This window comes from Plecotus auritus (genome assembly GCF_963455305.1).
Source record: "Plecotus auritus genome assembly, chromosome: 8".
NCBI classification, from domain to species: Eukaryota; Metazoa; Chordata; class Mammalia; order Chiroptera; family Vespertilionidae; genus Plecotus; species Plecotus auritus.
The window spans coordinates 95,809,806-95,826,418 of NC_137782.1; the positions used below are offsets into that span (position 1 = coordinate 95,809,806).

The 16,613-nt window shown below is 38.8% G+C and overlaps 1 protein-coding gene across 1 annotated transcript in view; it reads right to left on the reverse strand.

Moving 5' to 3' along the window:
• Nucleotides 1–16,613, reverse strand: part of SYCP2 (synaptonemal complex protein 2) — a gene marked incomplete at its 5' end in the record, with an annotated part of 87,325 nt that overhangs the window by 32,309 nt on the left and 38,403 nt on the right. Inside the window, 6 exons of the mRNA XM_080684815.1 lie at nucleotides 4,949–4,985; nucleotides 5,954–6,081; nucleotides 10,451–10,869; nucleotides 12,500–12,633; nucleotides 13,541–13,598; nucleotides 13,892–13,961. Coding sequence (XP_080540941.1) covers nucleotides 4,949–4,985; nucleotides 5,954–6,081; nucleotides 10,451–10,869; nucleotides 12,500–12,633; nucleotides 13,541–13,598; nucleotides 13,892–13,961 — 846 coding nt within the window. The remainder of the gene's footprint in view (nucleotides 1–4,948; nucleotides 4,986–5,953; nucleotides 6,082–10,450; nucleotides 10,870–12,499; nucleotides 12,634–13,540; nucleotides 13,599–13,891; nucleotides 13,962–16,613) is intronic.

Genomic DNA, 16,613 nt, shown 5'->3' on the forward strand with positions numbered 1-16,613 from the left:
TGTCCGACTGCCATCAGTCAGACATCCCCTGAGGGCTCCTGGACTGCGAGAGAGTGCAGGCCAGGCTGAGGGACCCCTGACCCCCCGAGTGCACAAATTTCGTGCACCAGGACTCTAGTTGTTCTAATAAAATATTTAACTATAATTAGGTACACAAATAATTAATGTCACTAAATGATTACTAATCTGAAATAATCAGAATTCTAATTTAATATTTAGTAAGTTAGAAATATTAAAATGAAAATATTCATTTTAGTTGTAATTCATCTTCAATTTTATTATTTCTTTTAGCTGCTTGTATATAGATTTGCATTATTCCAAAAAAATTTTCTCTCAATATGGTGTCCCTCAAAAAATGTATACACGCTTTAACAGTTGATAGCTAAATTTTTAAAATGAAATGTATTTTAATAAACACTGCTTTTAGAATTATTCAAAGTGTGTGTGTATATTTTTGGGATATTATTACTTTAACTGACTTACCCTTTCCAATATGATTTTTACTATTGTTCAGTTACACTTGTTCATTTCATCTTTTGCATGCCAGTGTGTGCTAGGTATTACAGAAGATACAAAAATGAGCAAAGATATTAAAGAGGATACAAAGATGAGCAAATGTGTTATACAGGATACAAAGATAATGCTAAACAGTTACACTCTGGTAAAAGACAGAAGTGATATAAAAAATCTGCAATAGTGAAGAAGACATCAAAAAGGTGCCCAAATAATTGTGCAGATTCAGAATTCTTGTGCATTTGGATTCTGAGTCAGGACATCTTGGAAAGTTTTTGTAAAGAAGGCAGACTCTAAAGTAAGTCTTACAAGGAAGAATAAAGTTTTGATAATCAGAAAAGAAGGTGGGAGCCTGCTGAGTCAGTTGCAAGTTCTTTCCAAAGGTGGAAGAAAAAGAGAATAAACACTTCAGGGAATCTCAAGTTATGTTTAAAACTTGCCTAAGAAACTAATATTAAGAAACAAGACTGACTTTGAAAGAGACTAGGGAGCCAGACTAAGTCTCCATACTTACTTCTATAAGCAACAGGGATCCAAGAAAGGTTCTGAACAAGAGAATGACAGGATTGAAGTTGAAATGACAGGATTTAGAAAGAAAATAGCTGGTATTGAATGGATTGGCACAAAGAAATACTAGCAGCATTAAGTGTTACATAAAGGTTATTGTAGTAATCCAGGAATTAGAAATTTAGAACTCAAACAGCAGCTGGAATAGGCAAGAGAGGGAAGATTCAAGAGGAACTTACAAAATGTAAACCTCAAAATTGGAAATTAAGTTAGAGAGAAAGTAATTGTGAGGAAATAAAAGACAATTGATATTTTAAGCCTGGGTGAATAATAAACGTTGTTAACAAAAATAGAGGTTTAAGGAGGATCTACTTATCAGGGAAGATAGTGTTAGGCAGACATGAGTAGAGCAAGGATGATGGGCCAGGTACAGAAACTCACCAGGGCAGAAAGCCCGGATGCCTAGCAAGGGGCAAAACTGGGAAAACAAGAACCTTGTCCCCAGGGTAACCTATACTCCCTTAGCATATCACCAGGTATGCAGTTTAGGACCCCTGACCTTTTCCTCCCTAAAGATAACATCTAGGCCTCAGTCATATTTCAGCTCCAGGCCCAGAAAAGCAGCAAACAAGACAAGTGGTGCTGCCATGTCTGCCCCTGGACTGGTTACATTGACTAATGATCCCCTGCCCTGGCACCGACCAATCAGTGGAGACCACAACCCAGAAAGAGCACACCTGGAAAACTGATGAATATTCTATGGAGATACTCTCCTGAGACTTCCCCTAAGATTTCCACCTGCAAGAGAGAGAGAAATTCTCTCAAGACAAAGGACCCAGCATGTACTCTCCCTCCCAGGAGCATGCCCTTGCCATTCCCGTTCCCCCCTTTTCCCCCACTCAGGAACATATACCCTAACCTCTAAGGGACCCCATGAGACTTGAAACCAGGAGAGAAATGGGCAGAGGCAACTCATCCAGGGCTAACCCCCTGAACCTGTCTCCAAGGCCCCCTTCCCTCTGACTTCTCAGTGCCAAAGCAGCCCAGCCTAGGCTTTCCTGTTGCTTCTCCTATGCCCTTCTTTTTTTGATGAGGAAACTGGTCTTGCAAGGCATGTCAGGCCATAAAAACTGTGAACAATGCACTGCCCTGGGGGGGTTGGGTGGGGGAGGGTCATTATCGCTGGCCCCAGGACAGATCATCGGATATGCCCTGGGGACCCCCAACACCTAGGGGCCTTCCTGTAAGCCCACAAAAAGGGGCAGAACCATATCTGCAAGACAAAGACACCAGGTTATAAACAGTGAAGCCCTCTGCATGTTTCTTCACTCTGATTTGGAAATTATTCCCGGAGTCCACTAGTGTTAATAAATGGGGTCCCTCCCTTTCTCTAGAAAGCGTGCTCGGTATTTCTTTGGTCTTCTGCAACAGTTTCACTGTCCTAAGTATATTTTTGCTGCTGTCATGGAACCAATACCCCTTTGACTCAGTGCTACATAGACTTTCCCTTTGGATCAGCCGTGGGCAAACTACAGCCCATTTGGCTGTTCTATCGGCCCGCAGAGCCGAAAGAGCGGAGGGTTCTCTTGCTTTCCCCTCCGCTCCTTCACCAGCAGCAGTGTTAACATGGCAACGTCGGGGAAACACAGCCGCAGCTCCTTCTGAGTGGGCGGATTTATATCCGCCCATTCAGTAGAAGGAACAACCTCTCAATCTTCCAGAGGCTCCTTGTAATGCCCGTGGACGCGTCCCCCGACATCACCCTGGGAATGCGTAGACACGTTATCGTGGTGATGTAGGGAGACATGCCCCTGGAGAGCACAGTATCAGCATTAGCTAAAAAGGAGACCAACAACACTGTTCCCACTGAAGTTGATGTTTTAAAGACCAAAAACCTTTCAACCCAGTCTACATTGCCATCTACATCTACGTTCCGGGCATAATTTGGAAGTTGCACTAAAGAAAATGTTTAATTTACTGTTTACACATTTTGTTCTTTTCTATTTGTTTTAGTTTTAAATTATTTTATTATATTTAAGTTTAATTTGAAAGGCTTTTATACCTTTCCTTTGTTAGGCAATTTTATTTTGCCTTTGCCATCTTCAATATAAGGTATGTTATTGTGCTATGATTCCTCCATTTTTTGAAGTTTCAAATTATAATAATTAGTGTTTACATTCTTCTTGTTAAAATGTTTGAAATGAATAAAACTATTGAAATAAAAAAAAAGACCGTACCCTTTTATGTAATGATGTTTACTTTGAATTTATTTTAGTTCACACAAACACTCCATCCATGCTTTTGTTCCGGCCCTACTGTCCAGTTTAAGAACTCATTGTGGCCCTTGATTCAAAAAGTTTGCCCACCCCTGCTTTGGATATTCCTATCCCACATCACCTTTTCCTTAAGTAAATTCAATTTTTCTTTATTCACCATCTGAAATAGCTATTTAGCCTGCCCACATATCAATGACTTTAATCTTTCAGATAGGATTAGCTAGAAGAAATGGAGACAAAGATATACTAAATCATGTCCTTCCACCATGTAAGAATGCAGCAAGAAGATGGCAGTCAGCAGACACCAAATCTGCCATTGTCTTGATCTTGGACTTTCCAGCCTTCAGAACTGTGAGAAATAAATATTTGTTGTTTCAGCCACCCAATCTATAGTAATTTTTAAAATCCTTACAGAAGGACATGCTTAAAAAGAGGAAGGGAGACAGAAAGAGATAAACATTGATGTGAGAGAGAAACATTGATCGGTTGCCTTCCTCATGCACACCAACCATGGATCAAACCACAGCCCAGGTATATGCCCTTATCAGTGAAGCAGGAATTTTGGGGGAACACAAGCAGGCTTAAGGATTTTTTAGAATTGGGGTCCATGGAAAAGCTTGGGGCTGCAGACTGGGAGAAGGTGCATTTCTAAAACACAAGGAAGCAAGGTGCAGTAACATTTCCATAAGACAAGGAGGCAGCAACAGATATATTTACATAAGACAAGGGAACTGGAAGTAGCCAAGAAACATCCATATTTACAAAATAAAGAGAAGAAAGCCCAAAGGGAATAGGAAAACAATAAGGAAGGGTGAGGGGGAGAACCTCACATGTCCCACATGAGGTTCAATCCTTGAACCCAGAAGTTACTATAGTAACCAGTCTAAGGGAACAGTGACCAATCAGAGGGGATATCAAGGCACCAGGATCTGCAGCCTTTTTAAGCCATAAGGATAGGAACCCAGTGGGACTCTTTCCCCCTCCCCATGTGGGAGTCCATTCTGTGGGACTCTTCCCTCTCCCCACGTGGGAGTATGTACTTGTTCTTCAATAAATCTCCATCTTTGCTATACCACTTTCTGTCCGTGGATTCATTTTTCAATTCTGGTGGACAAAGAATCTGGGTTCCAGTCCAAAAAATTCGGTATCAGGAATTGAACGGCAACCTTTCTGTGCACAGGATGATGCTCAACCAACTGAGCCACTCCACCAGACAGTACTATTTTTGTTGTAGCGGCCTGCAGAAACTACTGTAATGCCCCTCCATCCTTTTTCATACCTGAACAAGCTCAAGATTATAAATGACCCACTTACTATTATAGTGGGAAACTAAAACCTGGCCACAGAACAATGGAAAACTGGCAGGTGGCCTTAAAAAATCATGAACCAAAAACTAAAAATATCATGCTCATATATGTAAAAGAAGCATTTTCTTTGAAAAGCAGAGTAGAGGGCTTCTTTAAGTACTTGCCACTAAACATGTCAGTTGTTTAATCCTTTTATCAATATGTTGAAAACATTATATCTAATTCCATCATACCATTATTCTATTTTAGTGTTTATAGTCAAATATCATATATAATATATATATAGTCAAATTCTATGACATATAAGTTAAATATATATAGTATAGTTAAATAAATGAAACCTACCTTGCTGAGCTGTAGATCAGATTTGTTTGAAAAACCACTATAAAAAAGGTTTTGTCAAAATTAAGAAAGCAATTAAATATCAGTAGAATGTTTTCCATAAAAGACATTCTATATAAGGTAGAACATATTTGGGTCACTAAGTCCACATTCTTATGTTATCTAAATCACTGCGATGTGATAGCACTAGTACCCTATTTTTGCACCTTCACTCACAGTATATAGCAACAATAATATTTAATTCTAAGCTGAATCATTTATGTAGCAGGAGGTGCCAAGCAATTTAAATGAAATGTTCTACCATGAAAGTAATTATTTTCATGCCTTACAATAGGAGCGGAATGAATTTAAATGTGAATTAACCAACTGGCAGCCTATAAAAATACATTTTGTAATAAGAAAAGAACTAACTTTCAGAAAGATTATAAACAAGGAATACATATTTACTATATAAAAGTAACTCATTTCAGCTTATTTAAATTTCATTTTTCCTTTTTTTATTTTTAATTTAAGTTCTTTATTGTTTAATGTATTACATAAGTCTCCTTTTTCCCCTATTGACCTCTCCCTGGCCTTCCCCAACCCCCAGCACATGCCATCACACCCCCCTCCCCATATGTGTCCATTGGTTATGCTCATATGCAAGCATATACATCCTTTGGTTGACCTCTTACTTAAGCAATATATTTAAAAATGCTTCATTTTACTCATCACTAGGCTCAATGAAAAACTTCTAGAATGTCTATATCTTAAAGATTTCTGAAATGATAGCTGTATCAATTTGGTATTTTTGATATTTTATAAAATGTAATCAGCTACTAGAATGTCTAATTTCAAATTTAGTTCTAATTTAAACAGCTACTATTTACAAAAGTAAATAGGTTACTATGTGTTTTCTACTAGTAAGTTACATTATTTTAACTTGTTGAAAACTAACCTTAAAACAGTGTAAAACAATTTAGTTGTACCTGTCAGAAAACTATTCATATCTAAAACGTAAGAACATACCTGTCAATGAAAGACTTCTTTAACTTTCTTGCAGACTGTATACCATCCTTTGGTTTGTATCTCTTATTAATTTGGCTTATCAAGGATTCTGCTGCATCAGCAAGTATTTTCCCTTTTGACTTTTCTCTCTGAAACAATTTATAAATTACTTAAAAACTCTATAAGTTAACCTTCAAATGAAAATAAAGGCTGAAAAAAAAAATAAGAAAAATCTGTTTCTATGTATAGCCACAAAGAGAAATAAAGGGAGTCAGAAATTACTTGGTAAATTTGGGCTTTGTTAAGCATTAAAACAAGTCAGGGTGTCTTTTAACATGTAGAAATAACTGTGAAGAATGCTCTGTAGATATTACTTTTTAAAAGTGAAACTCATATAAAAAACTAAAGGAAACTAAAAACTGGTTCTTTGTAAAGATCAATAAAGTTGACAAGCCTCTAGTAAGGTTAACTAAGAAAAAAAGAAAGATGTAAAAGACAGATATTACTAATACCAAAAGAGGCTATCACTAGTGATTACATGGACATTAAGGGATAATAAAAAAAATACTATAGACAATTCTATGCCCATAAATTTGATAACCTAGATTAAATGGACCATTTCCTTGAAATTCTTTAAAAACTCATGGAAGAATTACCTGACTAGGCCAGTATCTATTAAATCAATAGTTAATACCTTCCAAAACAGAAAGCGCCAGGCCCTGGTGGGTTTACTGGTTAAGTTCTATAAAACATTTAAGAAATATAACAATTTTCTACAATCTTCCAGGAGACAGAAGCATAGGGAATACTTCCTAACTCATTTTATGAAGACAGTATCAGCTCATAAACATAGATGCAAAAATCCTGAATAAAATATTAGCAATCAAATCCAAAAATGTATAAAAAGAATTGTCTACCACAGCCAAGTGGAATCAGCCAAGTAAGCAAGGCTGATTCAACTTTTGAAAATGAATTAATGTAATCCATCATATTATTGGGCTAAAGAAGAAAATCATGATCACATCAATAGATGCACAAAAACATATGACTAAATCCAATATCCATTCATAACTCTTAGGAAACTAGGAGCACAGGAGAACATATTCTACTTCATTAAGTTCAGCTATAAAAATAAAATACAGAAAACATCATACTTAATGGAAACTAGATGCTTTCCCACTAAGATCAGAAACAAGAAAAGGGGAGAAACCAAGATGGCGGCATAGGTAAGCACCTAAACTGCTGCCTCGCACAACAATTTCAAAACTACAACTAAAAGACAGAACGGACACCATCCAGAACCACAGGAAAGCTGGCTGAGTGAAAATTCTACAACTAGAAGGAAAGAGAAAAGCTCACAGAGAATTGGAGGTATGGCAAAGGGTCTTTGTGCACACAGAGAGGAAGGGCGGCTGAGAGCCTGGCTGACTTTCTCTGGCGGAAGGGGGAAGGAAGCCCCCGACCGCACTGAACCCCAGTTGTGACTGCACTGAACCCCAGTTCCGGGCGAGCCCCTGGGGACCCACACTCTTACGGGGGGAGTCTGGACTCTCGGGTGGAGACTCGGGAGCCGGGGAAGGCGGAGGTCTGAAGGCGCGCGAGTGCCAGGGCACACAAAGGCTGCGGAGGTTGCCACAGGCTTTCCCTAGTGGAAGGGAGCCAGAGGCTCCTGAATGCACTGAGCCCCAGTTCTGACTGCAGTGAACCCCAGTTCCAGGCGAGCCCCTGGGGACCCACGCTCTTGTGGGGGGAGTCTGAACTCTCGGGCGGAGACTCGGGAGCCGGGAAGGCAGAGGTCTGAAGGCACGCATGTGCGCGCAAGGGCAAGGCTGATGGGAAGCCAAGACTGAGACTCCACCCCATCCAAGCTGAGCACAGAGGCTATTGCAATTTGGCAAGTCTAATCCTATAAGGCTGTCTCCAGCACCGAACTTCTCCCAGCATAGACACAGCTGATCCTTACAGCCACTGGCCTGGAGGTCAATTCTTCCCAGTGATACCAACAACAATCAAGACTTAATTACAACAAGGCTGTACACAGAGTCCACAAAGGGGTGCACCAAGAGTGTCCACCTCAGGTTAACTGGAGAGGCAGACCCACTGGGCCATATTGGAAACCTAGCACACAAATCTACCTTACCAACTCAGGGAAGCAGTGAAAATGCGGCGTCAAAGAATCAGATCACAAACGAAAGAAATGGAGGAAAACAAACGACTGGATATAGAATTCAAAACCACGGTTATAAGGCTTTTTAAGAATATCCTAGAAAAGGCCCATAAATATAACGAGACCCTCGAAGATATGAAAAAGGACCAACTAGAAATTAAACATACACTGACTGAAATAAAAAATATTATACAGAGACCCAAAAACAGACAAGAGGAACACAAAAATCAAGTCAAAGAATTGAAACACAAAGAAGCAAAAAACACTCAACCGAAAAAGCAAAAAGCAAAAAAAAAAAATCCAAAAAGTTGAAGATAATGTAAGAAGACTCTGGGACAACTTCAAGCGTACCAACATCAGAATTATGGGGGTGCCAGAAGAAGAGAGAGAGAAAGGTACTGAAAACCTATTTGAAGAAATAATGACCGAAAACTTCCCCCACCTGGTGAAAGAAATAGACTTACAAGTCCAGGAAGCGCACAGAACCCCAAACAAAAGGAATCCAAAGAGGACCACACCAAGACACATCATAATTAAAATGCCAAGAGCAAAAGACAAAGAGAGAATATTAAAAGCAGCAAGAGAAAAACAGTTAATTACCTACAAGGGAGCACCCATACGACTGTCAGCTGACTTTTCAACAGAAACTATGCAGGCCAGACGGGAGTGGCAAGAAATTTTCAATGTGATGAATAGCAAGAACCTACAACCAAGATTACTCTACCCAGCAAAGCTATCATTCAGAATTAAAGGGCAGATAAAGAGTTTCACAGACAAGAAAAAGCTAGAGGAGTTCATCACCACCAAACCAGTATTATATGAAATGCTGAAAGGTATTCTTAAAGAGGAGGAAGAAGAAAAAAGTAAAGATAAAAATTATGAACAACAAATACATATCTATCAACAAGTGAACCTAAAAATCAAGTGAATTAAAAACCTGAGGGACAGAATAATCTGGTGAATATAATAGAATCAGGGGCATAGAAAGGGAGTGGACTGATAATTCTCAGGGGGAAAGGGGTATGGGGGGTTCATGAAGAGACTGGACAAAAATCATACACCTATGGATGAGGATAGTGTGGGGGAGGTAAGGGCAGAAGGTGCGGTGGGAAATGGGTGGAGGGGAGCTATGGGGGGAAAAAGGAGAAATAATTGTAATAATCTGAATAAAGATTTATTTTAAAAAAAAGAATAAATATGACAAACATATACACAAGATCTATATGAGAAAAACTTCATGACTCTGATGAAAAATAAAAAAACATCTAAATAAATGGAAAGGCTAAATGGAAAGGCTCAATATTATCAAGAGGTCAGTTCTTTCCAATTTGATTTAAAGATTCAATGTAATCCCAATAAAATCTCAGAAAGTTATTTTTTGGTTATCAACAATATGATTCTCAAATTTACATGGAGAAGCAAGAGACCCAGAATAGCCAACACAATGTTGAAGGAGAAGAACAAAGTTGGAGAACTGACACTACCCTACTTTTAAGGCATAATGATAGAGTTATCAGTATAGTGCAGTATTGGTGAAAGGATAAACAAGTAGAATGGAATAAAACAGAGAGCCCAGATATTGGTCTCAAAGTATGGTACAAAATAGCTAAAACTGTCCCAAGAAAGTGGGGCATCCAATGGGGATGAACAACAGTTATAGAAGAAGATAGTATCCTCCACCCCACTTACATCCTTTCTTGAAAAACCTTGTAAAACTTTAATGCAACAATGCAAAAAATACTTCAGATGCTACTATGTGCAAAGTATAAATGTTGAATAAAAGTCTTTACACTTATAGTTTAAAGTGAAAAAAATCACAAAAAAACAACCATTTATTAAGAAGAAAGGTAAGCACCATTTGAGAGGCAAAGGCACAGTCAGTTCTATATGCATGTTCAAAAGAATCTAAGGGACAAAGTAGGAGACCCAACAAGAGGAAATAAGGCAGAAACTACTATTAATACCAAATGTCAACTGTAACTGAAAAGTAAAAGTATATATTAATAAAATGAATTTCTCCTGTAAACTTTAAAAATGTAGAAATTGTAATATTAAGTAGAAAATTAAAAATTACATATGTGGCTCACACACACACAAAAAGGAGCCAAAACAGGGTTCATTCATGCAATTCCTATGTACATGCCTATGGCACCCACAGGCATGTGTTTTATCAGAGCCAGGATTAGGGAGAGATGTAGGAATTCAATAGGCACTTGCTCTGAGTTTGTATTAAAGAACAAGGTATTTCCAAATGTTAAATTTGCAGCAATCAAACAAGCTTCTTTCTCTTCCTTATGTTATTAAGTAGGCATGTTATGGGTATGCAGAAATAAAACACACTGAAAGCTCACCATTTTGTTTTGTTTTAAATCCAAGGAATTAAATTCAGATGTTAATCTTTTCCTTGATTTCCTAAGACTCTTTGCATTTTTACTATGAGAGGGACTTTCATCACAAATAGCAGTATTCACATCTTTTGACAATATGTATTTCTTCCTATAGATGAGAGATTCTTCAACTGTCTTATTTAGGAGAATTGATTTAAAAGTAGTTTTAGATTCAATATGCCAATCACTCTGCTTGGTATTTTCAATATTTTTCTGCTCTGAACGTTGATTTAGTTGTTGATTGGTTCTTCTGCAAATATCTACTTCTCCTTTATCTATTTTGTTACGCTGCATTATTTCTTTCTCATATTCCACCTTTCCTGTTTCTTCAGAATTATCATCAGATACTGAAGAGGATGATTTGTTTTTGTTGATAGCAATATCTAATGGGAAAAAGAGAAATTAATCCTTATCTATCTATATAAAACCCTAATATGCAAATTGACCGAATAGCAGAACCACTGGTGGAACAACCGGTCTCTATGACATGCACTGACCACGCAGGAGCTGCCCCAGCCTGCAGGCCCTGACAGGTGGAGGTGGTGAGGGGGCAGGGCTGGTGAGCAGGTGGCGCCAGGCCAGCCAAGGCGAGTGTGAGCTGGGGCCCCCTGGTCGCCCTGCTGGTCACCCCGCAGACACTGGTTGCGCCGCACAGGGAGGTGACCTGCAGTGGCGGGGCTAGCAAGTGGGTAGCGCCAGGCTGATGTGGGTGTAAACTGGGGCCCTGATCACCCCGCTGGTTGCCCCACAGATCAGCCCTGATCACCAGCCAGGCCTAGGGACCCTACCCGTGCACGCATTTCATGCACCAGGCCTCTAGTTAAATTAATAAACTGATAATGTATAAACTTTGTTAAAACCAAAGATATTTGTCAGACATTTCAAGAAATGAATATTCCCCTGAACTACTATTATATACAGAAAAAACTATAGTTGACCCTTGAACAACACAGGGTTAGGGGTATCAACCCCTACACATTCAAAAATCCACGTATAACTTTTGACTCACAAAACTTAATAACCAGAAGCCTTAATAATAACATAGTCAATTAACATATATTTTGTATGATGTGTATTATATACTATACTAGAGGCCCGGTGCATAAAATTTGTGTGGGGGGTGGGCAGGTGTTCCTCAGCTTGGCCTGCACCCTCTCCAATCTGGGGCCCCTCTGGGGATGTCCAACTGCTGGTTTAGGCCTGATGCAGGATCAGGCCTAAAATGGCAGTTGGACTTCCCTCTCACAATCCGGGACCACTGGCTCCTAACTGCTTACCTGCCTGCCTGCCTGATGCCCCTAACTGCTCCCCTGCCTGCCTGATCACCCCTAACCACCTCTGCCTGCCTGCCTGATTGCCCTAACTGATCTCCCTGCTGGTCTGATTCCCCCTAACTGCTCTCCCCTGCCGGCCTGATCCCCCTAACTGCTCTCCCCTGCCGGCCTGATCCCCCTAACTGCTCTCCCCTGCAGGCCTGATCCCCCTAACTGCTTTTCCCTGCCAGCCTAATCCCCCTAACTGCTCTCCCCTGCCAGCCTGATTGCCTCTAACTGCTTCTGCCTCAGCCCCGCCACCATGGCTTTGTCCAGAAGGTCATCTGGAAGGTCGTCTGGAAGATGTCTGGTCTAATTAGCATATTACCCTTTTATTAGTATAGATTCTTTTCTCTAGTAAATGAGAGGAAATAATACTAAGAAAATCATGAGAAAGAAAATACATTTACAAAATTGAAAAAAATCTGCACATAAATGGACGGACCCATGCAGTTCAAACATGTGTTGTTTCAGAGTCAACTGTAGCTGGGCCGGTATGGCTCAGTGGTTGAACGTTGACCTATGAACCAGGAGGTCACCAGTTTGATTCTGGGTCAGAGTCAGGGCACATGCCTGTATTTAAGATTTGATCCCCAGTGAGGGACCTCTCATCATTGATGTTTCTATCTCTCTCTCCCTCTTTCTTCCTCTCTGAAATCAATAAAAACTTTTTTTAAAGAGTCAACAGTGTATGTTTCACCTTGAATAAATATGTCTCCTTGTGAAGTACTTGCTCTTTGATTATTACACAGCTTAATATTTGTTTCAGGCGTCCAACATGCCCATTTAGAAGGCATTTTATTTCCATGAATGTTGTATGGAACATCAGGTAACCTGGAAAATAAATTCATTTGCTTAATACATCATAAAACATTAGCTATAATTCTGCCATAATACTTCGTTTTTTTTAAATGTAGTCAATGTTTATTGATAGCAATTTTTACCAGTCAGGTATGAAAATGTTTTAGTAAGTCATTATGAAAGTTAAAATTTACCATGTAATTAATCAAATTAAAGATTAAAAAGTTCCATTATTGCTATTATATTTATATCTACCTAAATACATCTCACATATCTTACATGTTCCACTGTATATTTAAAGTAGGTTACATTTCTATACATTCATACTTTATTATTTTTTAAATCTCATTCATTTGAATCTCTCAATTTGAAAGTAGTTATGTTGGTACATATGGACAAAACAGACTATTCCCCATTGTGCTATCATAATACTTGAGAGATAATTAATGCTAGAAACAATCTATATAATAAAAGCCCAGCGACCTTTACGGCAGAACGACCAGAATGACCGGTCACTGTGACGGCACACTGACCATCAGGGGGCAGACACTCAATGTAGGAGCTGCCCACTGGTGGTCAGTGCGCTCCCACAGTGGGAGCACCGCTCAGCCAGAAGCCCGGCTCATGGCTGGCAAGTGCAGCTGCAGTGGCGGGAGCCTCTCCTGCCTCTGAGGCAGGGCTAAAGAGTGGTGAGCCAAGAGGTAAGGAGCAAGCAGGTGGGCAGTTAGGAGTGAGCAGGCGGGCAGTTAGGAGCAAGGGGTCCTGGATTGCGAGAGGGCACAGGCTGGGCTGAGGGATTTCCCCCCCCCCCACTACACACACACGAATTTTGTGAATCGGGTCTCTAGTAAGACTATAAAGCCTTTTCCTTTAAATTTGTTACATTCATCTTAAAGTAAATATACACACTAAAAAATTTGATGAGCTTTCTCATACTTACACAGATTTATCTATTTTTCCTGCTGCTTGAGAACCGAGAACAAAATACTGGGATTCATCTAAATAAAACAAAAATTATGGTATTTTCATTTTTTTCATGCAGTTGGCAGGGCAAAATTGGTATAGATTTTGATCAAGGTTTACATATTGGGATGAAGAGATTGATCGATCGAGTTTTCCCTTTCTCAAACCCAAACTTCTTGGGAACAGAGTATATTATATTTCCTTGTAACTTCTAAGTTCCTTGCATAAAGCTGAATACATTTATTATAAATCTTTCTTTTTCAAATCAAAGGAAGCCAGTGTGGCAAAAATGAAGTTTATAAAGAAGATTAAATAAAAAAGTACTTACTAAAATTTTGGTTTAGGAATTCAATGTCCTTATTTTCTGTCTTTTCTGCAATGTCAGCAGTTTTCATATGCTATAAACACAGGAGACATGTTAATGTAAATTTGAATTAAGGTATTGTAGGAAAACAACTTTTAAGTCAGAATATTAAAGATTAAAATTTAAAAAATAAATTTGCTTTGCTATTAAAAGCTGGATAGTATTTCTATTTACAGTTGACCTTAAAACAAATTGGAGTTTAGGGGTACTGACCCCTCACTCTGTCACATTTGCATATAACTTTTGATTCTCCCAAAACTTAACTAATAATAGCGACTGTCTGGATGCCTACTGATAACATGAACAGTTGACTAATACATATTTTGTATGTTGTATGTATTCTATACTGTATTCTTACAATAAAGCTAGAGAAAATAAAATGTTAAGAAAATCTTGAGAAAATACATATATTTACAGTATTTATTGAAAAAAATCCATGTGTAAGTGAACTCAGGGTCATGTTGTTCAAGTGTCAACTGTATTTCATTAAGGTTATGCCCATTTTAGAATATCAGTTAGCCTAAAATACAAGAAAATAACTTTCACTGCAGATAAGGAAGCACAAGATCCTATAAATTTTCTGATCACTTCATAACCAGTAAAACAATTCAATCTTCATCTGGAACTGACAATTTCTAGAACCTCCATGGCACATTTCCTGTTGTTTTGATCTCATAACCTGCATCTATTCTGTCTTTTCACTAATATACATAAAGGAGTTGGAAATTATGGAACTTTAAATGTTTTGTAACTTATTGCACAACCATCTTCTAACTACAGCAAGTTTCCCTTTTCCACAGCCACAGATACACACTTACCCAGGTCAAATAAAAATCTGACATCACTGTCAAAAGAATATCTAGGCCAAGATATTTTGTCACATCCTGGCTTTCTTTCCTACTTACTCTTGCCAGTGGTTCACTACCCTGGGAGAGGAGCAGTATGAAAATGTGTAGGTGTGGTTTTGGTTGTCATAAAGACAGAAAGGTTCCCCTGACAATAAACAAGCACAGGCCTAGCATGCTTATCATTCTACAACATTCAGTACCACATCACAAAATTGAATAGTGTCCCTAGTAAGAAACACTTAGCGAGACAATTTGAACCATCACTTTGACTATTTTTTCTAATATCTTCAACTCTTGCACCCTTTATCTTTATGCCACATAATCATTTAATTTTTTTAAAAATCACCTATTCTTTTTCTTTTTCTGTTTGCAATCTTTTTTTATTATATTCTTTTTCAATCTAACACCAAGAATACTAAACTTTGAGAGAATATTACACATTTTTTAAAATAAATCTTTATTGTTCAGATTATTACAGATGTTTCTTTTTTCCCCCCATAGCTCCCTTCCACCCGATTCCCACCCCACCCCATGCCCTTACCGCCCCCCGCCACTGACCTCGTCCATAAGTGTAAGATTTTTGTCCAATCTCTTCCCGCACCCCCCACACCCTCTTCCCCACAAGGATTGTCAGTCCACTACCTTTCTATGCCCATGATTCTATTATATTCACCAGTTTATTCTGTTCATCAGATTTTTTATTCACTTGAATTTTAGATTCAATTGTTGATAGATATGTATTTGTTTCCACTTTTTTGTTCATATTTTTTATCTTTACTTTTTTCTTCTTCTTCCTCTTCTTAAAAAATAGCTTTCAGCATTTCATATAATACTGGTGGTGATGAACTACTTTAGCTTTTTCTTTTTTTATATTTCTTTATTGATTAAGGTATTACATATGTGTCCTCATCCCTCCATTAACCCCCCAACCCCACCCCCCCAACACTCATGCCCTCACCCCCCTGGTGTTCAAGTCCATTGGTTAGGATTATATTCATCCATACAAGTCCTTCCTTTGATTGATCTCTCCTCCTTTCCCCCACCCTCCCCTATCTACCCTGAAGTTTGGCAGTCTGATCAATGCTTCCCTGTCTCTGGATCTGTCCCTGTTCATCAGTTTATGTTGTTCATTATATTCCATAAATGAGTGAGATCATGTGGTATTTATCTTTCTCTGACTGGCTTATTTCACTTAGCATAATGCTCTCCAGTTCCATCCATGCAGTTGCAAATGGTAAGAACTCCTTTTTTATAGCAGCGTAGTATTCCATTGTGAAAATGTACCACAGTTTTTTAATCCACTCATCTGCTGATGGGCACTTAGGCTGTTTCCAAATCTTAGCTATGGTAAATTGTGCTGCTATGAACATAGGGGTGCATATATCCTTTCTGATTGGTGTTTCTAGTTTCTTGGGATATATGCCTAGAAGTGGGATCACTGGGTCAAATGGGAGTTTCATTTTTAGTTTTTTGAGGAAACTCCTTACTGTTCTCCACAGTGGCTGCACCAGTCTGCATTCCCAGCAGCAGTGCAAAAGAGTTCATTTTTCTCCGCATCCTTGCCAACACTTGTTGTTTGTTGATTTGTTGATGATAGCCATTCTGACAGGTGTGAGATAGTGCATTGTTGTTTTGATTTGCATCTTTCAGATAATTAGTGACTTTGAGCATGTTTTCATATGTCTCTTGGCCTTCCTTCTGTCCTCCTTCGAAAAGTGTCTATTTAGGTCCTTTGCCCATTTTTTGATTGGATTGTTTATCTTCCTTTTGTTAAGTTGTATGAGTTCCCTGTAAATGTTGGAGATTAAACCCTTATCGGTGATGACAGTGGCAAATAT